The sequence below is a fragment of the Sphaeramia orbicularis genome, chromosome 9 (genome assembly GCF_902148855.1).
Source record: "Sphaeramia orbicularis chromosome 9, fSphaOr1.1, whole genome shotgun sequence".
Lineage (NCBI taxonomy): Eukaryota > Metazoa > Chordata > Actinopteri > Kurtiformes > Apogonidae > Sphaeramia > Sphaeramia orbicularis.
Genome location: NC_043965.1, coordinates 8,800,057 through 8,816,043, shown reverse-complemented (window position 1 = coordinate 8,816,043; position 15,987 = coordinate 8,800,057). Strand labels below are relative to the sequence as shown.

General features: G+C 37.7%; 1 protein-coding gene across 5 annotated transcripts in view; it reads right to left on the bottom strand.

Annotated features, from left to right (window-relative positions):
• wdfy3 (WD repeat and FYVE domain containing 3) overlaps window positions 1–15,987 on the bottom strand; it is a 130,855-nt gene that overhangs the window by 82,111 nt on the left and 32,757 nt on the right. For all 5 annotated transcript variants that reach the window (XM_030143076.1, XM_030143078.1, XM_030143077.1 and 2 more), the window contains exons 5-12: window positions 14,433–14,663; window positions 13,610–13,802; window positions 11,652–11,838; window positions 10,953–11,119; window positions 6,273–6,752; window positions 4,830–4,940; window positions 2,208–2,401; window positions 559–830 (exon numbers count right to left, since the gene is read on the bottom strand). In XM_030143076.1, coding sequence (XP_029998936.1) covers window positions 559–830; window positions 2,208–2,401; window positions 4,830–4,940; window positions 6,273–6,752; window positions 10,953–11,119; window positions 11,652–11,838; window positions 13,610–13,802; window positions 14,433–14,663 — 1,835 coding nt within the window. The remainder of the gene's footprint in view (window positions 1–558; window positions 831–2,207; window positions 2,402–4,829; window positions 4,941–6,272; window positions 6,753–10,952; window positions 11,120–11,651; window positions 11,839–13,609; window positions 13,803–14,432; window positions 14,664–15,987) is intronic.

Genomic DNA, 15,987 nt, shown 5'->3' with positions numbered 1-15,987 from the left:
TGTGTGTATATATATATATATATATATATATATATATATATATATATATATATATATATATATATATATATATATATATATAAAAACATAATTAGCGAATAATTTTTATCATTATTATTAATAGTAGTAGTGGTAGTAGTAATTTATTATTACTACTTTGCTACTAATTATTTCTACTAGTACTTTGTAATGTGCATTTGCCTGTTCTTTTCACTACTGTTTTTTATAGTTATTGTTTTGTTATTTTTCTTGTGGTATTTCTTGTGAGTGTACATTTGGTGTTTTACTGCTATTGGAACTTCAGTTTCCTGAGGGTTCTGCCCAAAGGATCGATAAAGTTGTATCTAATCTAATCCAATCTAATCTAATCTAAAAATTCATTTGGAAATTGACACAAAAATATCTCTGGGTCTTCAAAAAAAAAAAGAGCACAGATTAACGCTGCAGCTGACTGAGTTCAAGAAAAATGTTAGATAAACAACAGGTTAAAACCACAACTACCAGGCCTATTCTGAGATCACTGATATTGCAGACAAGAACGTGTGTGCTAATCCATACCTTACAGCATCAGCCAGCTTCTCATACTGAATCTCTGTTCGGAAGAAGTGCGAGTTGGCCGGCTCATACCGCATAGCGGCCGTCAGCGTGCAGAAGACGGTGTGCAGAAGCTCGAACACTTGGTTCTGGTTGATGCGTTCCCAGCCGTGTCGCGGAGGCTGACATAAGGAGCGCTCCATGGCCACCAGCAGGGACGTCACATACACAAAACCACCCACCTTACGGAAAACAGTCCGGGTTCTGTGGCTTTCACGCAATACTGCCAACAAGGCCTGAAAAAAATAAGAGAGAAAACAAAAGAAGGACTGTTAGGACCAGAACGCTAACCAAAGTGAAACCCACTTGATTTACTAAATATACTATGACAACTCCATTTTTGAGGGGCTAAAAATGGCATGTGAAAAGTGGTGGAAGTTCTCAGGTTGATGAATGTGCATGAGAATGGTCCCACTAGAACACAAGTGTCAAACATGTGGCCCGGGGGCCAAATCCGGCCCGCCAAAGGGTCCTGGGATGAATTTGTGAAATGCAAAAATTACACTGAAGATATGAATCATTTTAGTTCAGGTTCCACATACAGACCAATTTAATCTGCAGTGGGTTGGATCAGTCAAATACTATCAGAATAACCCAGAAATAATCACAACTCCAAATGTTTCCCTTTGTAAATGTAAACATTTGCATGTCATTTTACTGTATTTACACTAAAACAAACTGACATTTCATAAAAACACGAATAACCTCAACAAATATGAACATTTTGAAATGTCTGAAGTGTAATTTTAACAATTTTCTGCCTGTTATTGAATGTTTTGTCTGTTTGTTGATCCACTGTGATCTGTACGTTTTGTAATTGACCTGTGTAAATGATAAACTGAGACAGAATATTGTTCAAATTGCACTTAGTTTTCTTCAGCAATTTCAGTTTGTTCATGTTATTCACATTGTTTTAAAGGATAGTTGGCATAATAGGCTTAATGTGGCCCCTGAAAGAAAATGAGTTTGACACCCCTGCACTAGAAGATTTAAAAAAAAACCTGCCACCATCAGTTCCACCTAGACCACAGGTGTCAAACATACGACCCAGAACCAGCCCTCCAAAGGGTCCAACCAGGTCCGTGGGATCAATTAATGAAACGCAAAACTTCCACTAAAAATATTAACGATTAAAGGTGTCAAAATCATTTTAACTCAGGTTCCACTAACAGACGAATTCAATCTCAAGTGGGTGAGACCAGTAAAATACAATCATAACAACTTATAAATAATGAGAAGTTTCTGTTTATTGTAGTGCTAAGATCCACTATGTTATATAAGCTGTAACGTATATGTATAAATGATAAACTGAGGCACAATATTGTTAAAATTGCTTTAATTTTTCTGAAGACTTTTCAGGTTGTTCATCTTATTCAGATTTGTAGGAAAACTTTGTAGATGCAAACATTTTCATAATGTAATTTTACTATTTTTTCACCGTTATTATTTTACTGGTCCGGCCCAGTTGAGATCATATTGGGCTACATGTGACCCTTGAACTAAAATGAGATTGACACCCTTGGTTTATAGGGTCATTTTGATATCTAAGGGGAGTTCAACATTCTGACATGAACTGAAATAACAGGCTGTAACACAGAGGTGTGTTTCATTACCCTCAGGATGTCCGTCTTCAGCTGCAGTTCACTAGACGGTGCAGAGTGCATGAGGCCCAGCAGGGTGCCCATGTCATCGTCTCCACTGGGCGACAGGACGAGCTGCTGGATGATGAGCAGGGCATGTTCCCGACACTGACGGTACTTTACAATGTTGTGGACGCATCGAGCTCCACCAAACTCCCTGAACAGAGCTACAAGACAAAAGCAGAAGATCAAAATCATGCTGTGTTTATGGTAGATCAGAGCTACTCATGAGTTATTGAATCCATCAAGATCCAAATATCGACCACCAACAAAATGCATCTACTGATCTAAACTGTTTAATACCTGTTGATCCACTAATCCTATCAATACATGTAAATAACTGGTGTAAAATGCAGTTTGCCATCTTTTCATGGTCATCAGATATGACCTATTTGGACGTACAGCGGCTCCGTAGTGAACGTGGAAACACCGTCATCTTCTACAACATTGATTCACCAGTAAAACCCATGGAGTTGGATCAATGACAGTGAATGGAGGCACTTGGATTATATTCAGTTAATGATACATTTGCTTAAAAAAAGTCACTTTTATTTGAGTTTCTCTGTTTTGATATAATAATCTTTGAATTTGAATTTCTGAGTTTTCATGTACATCTAAACTAAATAAAGGAAAATTCATAATTTGCAGTGAAAAATGCAAAATACAGAGGATAATACTATAATAAATGGTGATAAATCCCTTGAGAAAGACAAAATGAAAGTGGATGGAGACACTTATGTACAGTTAGTGATATATTTTGCTGAAAAAAATCATTTTTCCCAAATTTTTTTGTTTTGACCTGATAATCTTAGAATCTACTTTGAGTTTTTATGAACATCTACATGATAAGTGAATTAAATATATGAAAATGCATAATTTTCACAAAAAAATACAAAATGCAGAGGATAAAGTTATAATAAATGGTGATAAATTACTTAGGAAAAACAAAACCATCATTTGGAAATTGCTGGTCTTTAAGGGTTAAAATAAACTTGTCCAAAAATAATCATCTACTTAAGGTAAGGCTGGTGATATTTGTTGAACTATATCAGAATAAGAATACTTCATTAATCCCAGGGGGAATATATTTTACACTTCAAATTTTGGAAAAGCAACAATTTCCCTACACTCACATCAAGATCCACCTGCAGAAAATCTGAAGCAAAACATGTAAATATCCCATGTGCTATAAATATCACACACATAACTGTTTTTCTGACGAAAGCAGCTCTTCCTCATGACGAAAATCCGAGAGGGCAGTGAGCTGCTGAACAGACGCCGGTTGGTTGGGTGTGTGACTCATCACATTTCCACTGCTGACCGACACACCCACACACAAACAACACAGGAAGGGACTCGGCATGAGCAAGACTTCATGAGATGGAAGATGAGTCCTTATTGATCACTGCAGAAACATTAGCCTTATTCTGCAGCCGCTCAGACATCACTGGACAACTAAATGATGAGCAGCTTCAGGCCCAGATGTGGCCTGTTTATGCTTATTCATCGCCAAATTAAGCAGATAAGAAGTCTGGAGTGGTTTCCAAATGCTGAATTTGCCTTGGGTAGACATCCAATAATCTGTTTACATTTAGTCATTTCTCCTCCTCTTCTATGTTGATTTATTAATTATTATTATCTGCACTTTGGGGTGTTGTTTTCTATTTTCTATTTTAAACGTGTGGGTGCTCTGTTTTTCATTTTCTCTATTTTTAAATGTGTGTGTTTGTGTGTATGTTCATACACTACCGATCCTGTGGATTGCAATTTTGTTCACCGTACCAATACTGAATGAAAATAAAGAATGTTGAGTCACTGGAAGTCCCATTTCTGCACACTAATAATTGTCCAATAATCGTGTGCACACAGATATTCTCCTGAGAAAGCCAAAACTCCAATTTATAAAATATTCAGGTTGGTAGTTAACATTGTGGACTGACCGAGAGCACTGGAGTTGTTCAACAATAAAATTAAGATTAAAAGTGTTTTATTGTCATGTGTACAGTAAAGAACAGGTTTCCCTGCACAATAAAAATCTTATTTTGCCAGAACCCGGATCGGAGGAAGACGGTATGGTACGGATCCATGTGTGGACAACATAAGATGAGTGATCCCCATGCAGTTGTATTTGAATTGGGGGATCAGTATGTGGACCACGGCTTACATTGGTATCACTACAGCGGAACCATCACAGATTTAAGGTCCGTGGTCATTACACAGACTTCTGTGAAAGATCACTCTCACAGATAGGAGAAGGAGCCTACGGTAACCTGGAGGTGTGGCCCGGAGACACGAGAGATGAAATTGATTTGACGATTCTCCTTTTTTAAAAATCGTCCTAATTTAAAAATCTGATTTTGATCGTGCAGCCCTGGCTCCTAGTTAACAAAAGTTTCCCTCCTTGCTCTTCCCCAGTGTCAGCCTGTCAGGAAACTCTAGCAGTGCGGAAAAAAACATGACAAGGGCCAAACTTCAGACTGCTAAAACAATAGTCTGTAAACCAGAGGGTGACGTCAGCAGCAAGACAGCCTCATTTTATAAACAGTGTACAGTTTGGGCATACGTGTGTGTGTGTGTGTGTGTGTGTGTGTTTACCTGCATTAGTGTTGGTGGTGTTGGATCCCTGGAGGAGCACCGTCAGTGTCTCCATCACCAGCCAGGCCAACTGCTTCTGTTCCTCTGCTACTGTGTTGTTTTTAGAGTCAGCTGGATATAGACAGCGAGAGCAATTACCTTAGAAACACCTGAATCAACGGTTTTCATCCTAAACATACAATACTCTTTAAAGGCTGAATACTGTCAGAAAACACTGCTGTTTGCACTACCCAGCACTGCAAGGGAATATGAGTCAGGTCGCCTACTTAAAAAAAGTAAGAACCAATATAATGCATGATACAGTCCTGGAAAAGTTTAAGCTAAAGCTGAAACAATAAACTGATTAATTGACTTGAAATGATTAAAAAAATTGATTACAATTTTCCAGAATTGAAGCTTTATTTCCTTAATTTCACTGCCTCTAAACATTGGTTCCACTGTTGTGTTTCATACGGACATTTTTTGTGACGCACATGACGCCAGGATCAACACAAACAACATTAAGTGTAGCTCAGAAGAAACGAGGACAAAAAGGTAGAAAACGTCTAAAGTGTGGGAACACTTTAAAACGATAAAAATATAGTTTAACACATCCACTGTGTTCAAAGCTCGTTTTTTTTTTCCACGAGAAAACGACTTCAGTGATGCAGTAATTACAGCGGAAACACCTGGTCTGCATTAAACCTAAGAGCAGAGCCCACACAAGGTAATAATGTTTAAGTTAACGCTAATATGTTAGCATAATGAACACTACGAACATATGTAATGATCGCAAGTTACGTCGTTAACTTTACCTCAAGAAAAATTGAATGTTATTGCATTACTTTCATTCATGTTTTGCTGTAATTGTTGATTCAAGAATTGATGGAACATACGCCGTTTCTCATTCACAAACACTGAATAGATGCACATGTGAGCATGTTGAGATGTTCACTTTTCTACTGTGGAACCATCACTTACAACTTTAAACTTTTAAGCGTTCACACAAACATTAAAAATATTTGTCTTTTTTTTTTTTTTTTTCAGTTGTATGTTAGTTCCATTTTAAGGTGTTAGTATGTTGGATCCAAATGTGTTGAAGACTGCAGTGCACATATTGTTTGTAGATGTCACTGGACTTGTTTGTTGTTTATATCTATAGATATTTTTACATATATACTTTTATACTGTTGTTACTGCTGTTTTTATTTCTATATAGATATTTTTTTATTCATCCTTTGACTTTTATACTTCCTGTGGTTGTTTCAGCTGGTTCTGTTACAAAGGACAAGATGTTTTCAGACATGTCTGTTTCACATTTTTACAGCTATTCAAATAATCATTTAATGAAATCAAATCGAAGAAAATAATTAATAGACTAACTGATTACAAATATAACAGATCTCTGCAGCGTAGTTCAAACTATCTCTATAACACGTATACATAATGACCTGGTCTGCTCACCTTGGTCGTTGTTGTGTGGTTGCTGTTGTGAGGCTGGGTCTTTGAGAAGGGCAGCGTACTTGTGCAGCAGATTGACCAGTACCTCCAGCAGACCCACCTCCCGCAGCACGTCACTGAACACCGGGTCATGACGGGCCAGCTTCAGCAGCGTGCGGACAGCCGTGATGCTGCAGGCATGTGACGTGCTCGATTTAAGCAGCACGCTGACGCTGAACAGCTCTTTGCACGGCACATAGTTGAGGCTGAAGACGACGAACTCCAGCAGCTCAAAGTACTTGGCCTGGGCTTCGGGGAGCTTGGCCACTCGCTCGGCAAACTGCGACAAGGTGTGTTGGGACTCCAGGATAAAGTAGTTGGCCGGCTCTGCTGCGTAGATGTTTCCTATGGCGTCCAGGAGCATGCACGCCAAACGGCTTGTTTTTGCCCGAAGGAAGGCATTCTGGAGCACTGAAAAGGCTTGGATATTACGAACTGTGTGGCCTGGAAGACAAGACATGAAAAATACAATGTAAATATAAATGTAAAGGGACACAACCACCGATGACTACTCTTATTCTGCGAGGCAGCAAAGATATTACAACTGCATCTAATACAGAGGTCTCAAACATGCAGCCTGAGGGCCAAATCCGGCCCGTCAAATGGTACAATCTGGCCTCTGGGATGAATTTGTGAAATACAAAAATTACACAGAAGATATTAATCATCTTAGTTCAGCTTCTACATACAGACCAATTTAATCTCAAGTGGATCGGATCAGTAAAATACTATCACAGTAACCTATAAATACTCACAACTCCAAATTTTTCTCTTTGTAAATGTAAACATTTTCATGTCATTTTACTGTATTTACACTAAAATAAACTATCATAGCACAAAAACGCAAGTAACCTGAAGAAAAATGAATATTTTGAAATGTCTGAAGTGCAAGTTTACCAGTATTCTACCTGTTATTAAATGTTTTGTGTATTTGTAGATCCACTGTGATCTGTAAGTTGTAATTTACATGTGTAAATGATAAACTGAGACATAATATTGTTAAGTTGTACTTAGTTTTATTAAGAAACCTCAGTTTGTTCATGTTATTCACATTGTTTTAAAGGATAGTTGGTAGATGTAAACATTTTCATCGCATAATTTTACTTTTTTCGCTCTAAAATATAGAGGTAAAGTTTGGAGTTGACATTATTTATATATTATTACATTATTATTTTACTGGTCTGGCCTGCTTCAGATCAAATTTGGCTTAATGTGGCCCCTGAACTAAAATGAGTTTGACACCCCTGATCTAATATAAAGACACAGTACCTTGTTGCATCCAATAATGTCATTACTTTTGTTTGCCTTTTACCAGGCAAGAACAGAACATTAAGAACCATTCTGTATTTACAACATCAAAATTTTAATCTGACAAATGTGAATTATGTGCAATAAATTGTGCAATAATCTTTTGATCTGCAATACCAATGCAAAATTTATTGAATATTTTTCAAAATATAAATGCACTGTTTATACAGACTTGGTTCCTAAGTAATACGTACTGTTTACATAGATATATATACCGTTTTGATAGGCAATACACACTGTTTATGCTGTAAATCTGTGTCTATTCATATTTTGTCTTGTTTTACTTTTATTCTACTTAGCTCTATTCTTATGTAACTTTATAAAATTGTAAAATGTATATTATATTTTCTTATCTTATTTTAAGTTTTTGTAATTTTATATTCTATTCTTATTTTCTGAAGAACTGGTGTTAATGATAATATTATTGCACTGACTGGAGTAACACTCCTTATTTCATTGTACACACAGTGACAATAAAGGCTATTCTCTTCTCTTCTATTCTCTTCTATTCTATTCTATTCTAAGAGCCAGAAAGTGCAAAACAACCTGGACCTTGTTGAACGTATTTGCTAAATACACTCAACAGAAATTCAACTCAGTACTTTGAATCGTCGCCTGAAAATGACAGAGCCTGATTTGACGACATTTTCAGGAACTTTGAGGTGCAGTGGAAACATAAAACGAACAGATTACCAGGTTGTTGTTTTTCTATCCAGGTAAATAAGTTCTAGATATTAAAGGAATTCCCGGGAATCTATTGGAAGAGGGGTTCATAAATGACCTGAAACTGTGTTATACAATCAGGACACCCTATATAATTATTTCTAAAAATTGTGCGAGCAGTGTAAAAACTGACCAAACGTTCTGCATTTGACAAGTCAGGAGAATGTTTAGGGTGTGGGAGACGGCATATTTTAAATGTAGAATTTACATGTATAAATGCTAAATACCGTTAACAACGACAATACAGACTACAAAAAAACAAATACACAAACAGATCTCACACACACACACAGAACTAAGAACTCAAACTGAAATGTGTTGTCTCACACATAAAAACACACAGTGATTAACTGAATGTGTCTGGCTAATTAAGCATGTAAGCAGCCCCGCACACCATGAAGGCTTCTGGTAATGACTTAGCACACAGCTGGAGCTGTCATTAGATGGGTACGTGTGTGTGTGTGTGTGTGTGTGTGCGTGTGCGTGTGCATGTGCGTGTGCGTGTGCGTGTGTGTGTGTGTGTGTGTGTGGTGACAGGGTTCAGATATCTTAGTACCAGAGTGCAAAGTAACACAAAACTGACAATTTCTGTGTTTGGAAATGTTTGTCAGAGTATTTGTCAGATTTCTATTTCATTGAAAATACATCTGATAACTGAATAAAACCAAACAATAACATAAAATCTGAAATTGGTTCCTGTTCTTGTACCTATCAAGATTATGCACCAGAAAGTCACTGAAAACAAGTGAGATATATTCCAAAGGATATAATAGCTTATTTATATAATAACATATATTCAATTATGGCATAAGCCGATGGTAAGAGCTGCATGTATCTGAAAGAACCCACAATACACTCCTGATGACTGATTCTTGATTACTTTCATTTTATTTTTAATGTGGCTTTGTGTCACATTCTTAAGCAGATCTCCCATTGGGGAAAAATAAAATTGACCTGTTTCTATATCCATCTGTTTGTTTCTTTATGTCACAAAATTATCGAAACAAATTTATTATAACACATTCATTGTAATTTATTCTCAAATTAGAACACTTTGCGTATTTTTAGTCTGTTAGTGTAGCCATGGTCAGTAAAAGAAAAAACACATGCGCTGTATGTATCTATAAAAGAAGCAACATTAATGAATTCAAATGTGAATGAATCAATAATCTGCAGGAGAACATGTTTCCCTTCAGAAAAGTGAAAAATACAACATGTTCATGATTATGCTCAACAGATCTTTTTGCTATATAAAATGCTGCCTAGTAGCGGGGGAAAGGCTTTATAATTAAGCAAATGTAGTGAAAATGCGTCTTGCCTCTGAAATAACTCATTTGTATTCAGGACACTTGGGGTATTTGTCTCCGGCAGGGTGATAGGTGACAGAGTTGCCATGGTTTCTGTCAACAGGTTAAGCTGACTGAGTTCAGTCGAGCATCAAAGTCATTTCAGGGATTAAGATCTGACACAGAGATACAAAAACGGCGGTACATGCGAAATACTTTTCCACAAATAACCGCTCACTTGCTGTGACGATCTTTGGTGTAGAATATATACAGCAGAGGAGAGAGAACGCATCCTTGAGGGGAGACAGTAGATGTTCCAGATACATCACAAATAAAAAAATGTCTATTAGGGGAGAAAAGAGTTGGCGTCTCATACATTTCCACACCCCTCCTCTCCTTTAACAGCTTCCTTTCAACTTTTACCGTGGCTGTGGACAAATTTCACCACGTCAGGGAAAACCAGGTTCACAGTTTACAGGGTTGTTGAACTGAAGCCAGTTGTCTTTGGCATATTGAATTAAACTGGGAACGGGTGCCATGAGCAGGTGAATCATCATCAGGTGAATCATCTATTGATGTAAAATGTTAAATACGTGATGATTCACTAATCCTATCAATATATGTAAATAACTGGTGTAAAATGCAGTTTGTCGTCTTTTCATGGTCATCAGATATGACCCATTTGGACGTTCAGAGGCTCCGTAGTGAACATGGAAAAACAGTCATCTTCTACAACATTGATTCACCAGTAAAACCCATGAAGTTTCATAAATGACAGTGGATGGAGACACTTGGTTTATGTTCAGTTAATGATATATTTTCTTGAAAAAGTCCTTTTTTCCTATTTTTTTCTGTTTTGATCTAATAACCTTTGAATTAGTAAATTAAATATAGGAAAATACACGATTTACACTGAAAAAATGCAAAATGAAAAGCAAAATATTGCAAAAAAAAAAAAAAAAAAAAGTTAATTTTAATGGTGTTATTTGTGCTGTGTGATGTTTTCAGGGGCCACATATCTTCTTTTACTTTATTTTGGGGGAAACATGAATGGCAGAAGTGCAGCATTTTAGGCTTTAAAACTTGCATCAACTTACTTAAATCCATTCTTACTTAAATAATATAGCTTGTTTATCAAATATGTCGGGTGAGCATGTTCTCCCCATGACAATAGATACTGAATCAGCAGCTAAGTATTGTGATTGTATCACATTAGGAGATTTGAAGTCTGCCCCAGCATCAACCAATCCAGGGGAATGATGAGTAAACAATTTATTTTTTTTTATAAAACATTGGTCTAGGTAGAGAAATTTTTAAAAAAGTGCACCTTTTCCAGAAGGTTGTGGGAGTACAAAGCCTGGTAGCAGGAAAGGGGCTCCAGTTGTCAAACCGGCCGGTTTCAGCTCCATCACTCCGTACGTTGTCAGACATGTGACCAGATTGACCAGGTCCTTCAGTGCATCCCTCGGTTCATCTTCCTTGGCTTGTTCCAGTCTGTACAGACAAAGAGGTTTCTGTAAGCAGGGTTCCTACAGGTTAAATTTAAGACTTTTAAAGATTTTTTTAAGACTACTTAGACCAGAATTTAAAGCCCATTTCACAGCCATACTGGCAAAAATTCATGACTCCCAGAATTTGAGAAATGTATTTATTTACTCCAACACCTAAATTCCCAACATTCCAAGTCACTTCTCAGTGGGGGCTGCAAAGTTCGCGATAATCGGTTCCTAATTTCAATACAAATCGTAGGGTTGGAACGGGATCTGAGTCGACTAACTTTAGTCTACTTTCTTTGCAGCTTGGACATTTCCCAGACACATTCAAACACAGTACAGCCAACAAGTTCATGGCAACATAACTTAAGACATACCATATCATATATAATTCATTTTAAATACTTTTTAAGGTATTAAATGCTGATTTGTAAATTCAAAACTTTTTAAGACCCCATGGGAACCCTGTGTAAGTAACCGTACTTCAGCTGCAGACCATATGAGCTATAAAAGTTGAACACCTGTCAAGGTACCTGAGCATGAGGTCAGAGAGGAAGGCGTAGCCCTGGCACATTCTGAAATCATCCAGCAGCGTCTGGGACACATCACTGGAGTCTTTGAGGAAGCATGAGAGGCCAGCAAACATCTCCACGATCTCCAACGGTGACAGGTCATCAGACTGCTGCATGTTCTGAACACAAGTGGCAAGGCATTCCTTCTCTGGAGACGAAAAAGTCAGAAATAACAAAGGAGTCATGGGTAAATATTGAACAGAGAACTTAAACAGCACACCTAAATCGAAAGGAAAACGTTTATTTGATAATGTCACTATATGCTGATGATATTCTGTTCCTACCCCAGAAATCTGGCACATCTCTTCTATTCTACAATTCCTTTTTATGTAAAACCTACATAAAACTTAGATTTGGGTTCTTGCCTTTCCACTTCAGTAGGACTCAGCACTATTTCACTGTATGACACCACATGTGAAGCCACATGTAAAATGTCTGTGTTATTTTAAGATTTTTTTTTTTTTCTTTTTTTGTTTTTACATTTGTAGAGCTAATCAGTCAATGAAAGGCTGGGGAAATCAGATGATCTTCCATTGTGGGTGATCTCCATTTAACACATAACTCTCTTTTCAGAAGAACATTTCACATAATTAAAACAGCACTATCTATATCACCTTTTTCCCCTTTCAAAATTAAAGCCTTACGTATTAATTTATGGGACATAGATCTTGTCTTATTCAGATCTTGTCTAGGGATGTGCAGTTACACATTAAATATTAACTTAGTAAAGGGGTTATGACACCACAACAGACTGGTGCAGTAAATACATTTCAGATTTTGAACATTGTTGGAAACACTTGATATAATGTAAGTACACAAGTCAACAAAATATAAAACACAAACATAGAGGTTTTAAAATATTTTAATCTAGCTACATTTTGTGTATTTTTTGTTTATATCGTTTCTTCAAAATATGTTAGCAGTGTCAAAAAGTTTCAGTTATTCCAATATTTGTGTAACATGTTGTGAGCTGAGGAAATAACACAATAAAATCCTTTGGAATTTATATTTCGATTCTGATCCTGAACCTGATTATGCCACTTTATGGCCAGATCACCACCTAATAGCGTTGCAGCAGCAGCTACCATGGACTCGGTACTGATGGAAGATGTGAACAACTTTTAATTCCTTTTTATATTGCATGCAGCCAGCTTGGTAATTTATGTGGTTTTTCTGTTTTATGTTTGTATAAAGTATTTTTACTTACATATTGTGCATGTCATCATTTTACATTTGCTTATAGTGTGTGTTTATCATATTTTGCCATATCTATATATTTAGTTTTCACGGTGCATTTGGAGAATAAACTTTAAATAAACCTGCTGTAAGAAAGCCATGTGTCTGCCCGTGCTTCGAAGGAATTACAGCTGGTAAGCAATTCATAAGTGGTCTTCAGTGTGTCTTGGGTCTTATAATTGATATTACACAGTTTTAGAAGCCTGAGATCTTCAGGGCAGCACCTGCTGATGGTTCCTCACACCTGTTTTAGCACACGGGGTGACAGGTCTTTTAAAGCTGTCGCACCGTGTCTTTGGAATGACCTGCCTCTACACTTACGGTCCATGGACTCTGTAGAGAGTTTTAAAAAACACCTCAAAACACTCCTGTTCAAGCAGGCTTTTTAATTTCCCAACTGACTTAGGGCTGCTACTAACTGATTGCACTTTTTGTATTTATCATATTTTAATTGTTTTTTATTGTGTTTTACTGGTATTTTAATTGTATTTTATTTGTACTGTTTATTTGTATATTGCACTGTAAAGCACTTTGTGACTTTGTCTGTGAAAGGTGCTCCATAAATAAAATTTACTTACTTACTTACAACTGATACCACCACTGTCAAAGAACACTGACACCAATAAATACTAAACCCACACACATCCACACATGTCCTGTCTATACAGTAGAAGTGCACATACCATGTATATATTTGACCACGTTGACACTGAGGCCATGTCTGGAGATGGTGGTGAGGACTTCCCCAGCGCTCCTCCTCCACGGCAGGTTGTGGGGGGGGCACCAGGAAGTGATGGCACTGAACAGAAGCTGAAGGTCGTCTTTTTGGGCGAGTTCCTCCGCCGGAGACACAAAGTTGCAGAGTTTCACCAGGATCTGTAGAATAAAGAAGATAAAAATAAAAGTTGAGATGAACTGAAAACTAGAATGTGTGTCGTTTAGTCATATCCCTCCACAAACAAGTCAAGGGTCATTTTACATCCATGTTAGTCCAGATTCTACAAATCAGAGAAGAAGTCTAGAAGTTGTTTAGTGCATGTTTTAGTGAAATGGAAGTTGTCATTTCCATTTGTCTCAATCTTTGACCAATTCATGCCCTCATGTCCAAACGAACATTTTGCAGTATCTGAGGAAATTTCATCAAGGTGTCAATGGAATTTCTGAAATATTATGTTCACATGAATCAGATGGACAGACAACAGGAGAGACACCCTGACGACTTTATGCAGTGGTTATTGCTGGTGCACATGCGTAAAATACAGCAAGTAATGCTTTCATGTACAGTACACAGCACTAGTGGAGAGGAAAAACGAAAGGAAGCTAGAGAACCCCCCCCCCCCCCCCCCCCCCCGCTGTACATAGGGAGGAGAAATATGGATTAACAAACTTAAATCAATGCACATTTGATCATTTGATTTATACTGGAATAGCCTTTTTAAAGTAGTAAACACTAATGCATGTTCTCTGTATTCAGCCCTTAGTTCAGTTTGTGTTTGTCCAGTTTACCTGGACAAAGACTTTCTGGAGCAATGCCCTGCGGTCGGCCAGAGGCAGCTCAGGCTGGGGTTGGCCCTGGCCCGGGGTCTTCTCCTGGGTGGCTGTGGATAGCGGTGGTGGGGGCGGCTGTGAAGTGGACCCTATTGGAGCTTCAGCCATGTGGGGTAAGTCGAAGAACAGGTACAGACATTTGACCAGGGTGGAGGGAACCGACATGGTCGTCATGCAGTCGACAGTTTTCTGAAGAAGGTGAGAGTAAAAACATATTGGTGAAAAATGTATGAGAGAGGATGCAAAGACAGCAGAAGTGTTGAAAGACCCATATTTTCACCTGAGTGATGGATACCTTGTTGTACTGTTAGGTTATGGTTAGCCTGAGTGGCTGCTGTTATCAGCTAACATGGGCATCGGAATAATAATAATAATAAAAAAAAAAAAAATCAAGATAATGTTGCACACAGGTGAGGTAACCATTGTAGTAGAGTCACATAACCACAAATCAAAAGCCTCACAGCATAATTGCCTAAGTCATACACCCTATGGACAAAAGTATTGGGAGAAATTTAATTCAAGTGTGTCTTTTCTAACAGGGGTCTGGGATACAAAACAATAATGACAAATGTCATAATATAGATTGTTACGACCCATAGGTGGGTCGTAGTGTCACTCCGTGGGTGTGTCCTTTTTTGTGCGTGTGAGTGGATGATATGTTACAGGTGCAGAGCCAGATGCTCCCCCGTGATTGGAGCAGCAACGGGAGGCGGACCTTTAAAGACCGCGGAGCTGGGCCGGACCTGTGTCGCTCTTCCTCCACTCCCAACCTTGCCTCCATTCCGCCACAAGTCCTGTTCAGAAGTAGGGGTCGGCTGCCCTGTTTGTTTTATCTCGTTTTCTCCTGTTTTTGGTAGGAAGGTTAGACCTTGTATTTTGGTTTCTTTTATTTTGCAGGTCAGCCTAATTTCTCATTAGTGCAGTTTTGTTTGTTGTTTTGGCCAGAGCCCTCAAGTTTCAGTTGCTTTCTGTCTAGTTTTCAATAACCTTATGTTGCACCTTGTAAATAAATCACCTTTTGTTAAACTTGTAAAACCCGTGTCCAGGGTTTTTTTCTCTATGGCTTGGGAGTGAGGAAAAGTGATCACGAACTTCGTGTTGCACCCTAGGTCCCCTAGCCGGAGCGTAACATGAACTGGGGGCTCGTCCGGGATTTGAACCCAGGACCTCTCGCAGATTTATATTTGGACAAATACCATTGCATTGGTTAGTTTGGTTTAAATTGTTATCTTTGGTTTCAAAATGCCTCAGAAAAGGTTTTTACTTAATTTCACTCAACACTGATTTTTCCCTTTTTTTATCCATGACTATGATTTTAAATGTTCTACCTCTAAATTTCTAAAATATTTTTCATGCTTTGATTGTAAATAATAATTTTCTACCACAACTAACCATCATCTCACTTAGGAAGAAAAATCTCCCATTAAAATTGAAGGAAATATTGATGTTTATAAACTATATGGACACAAATATTGGGACACATCATGTCTACAGCTGTAAGATGTCCTGTTCA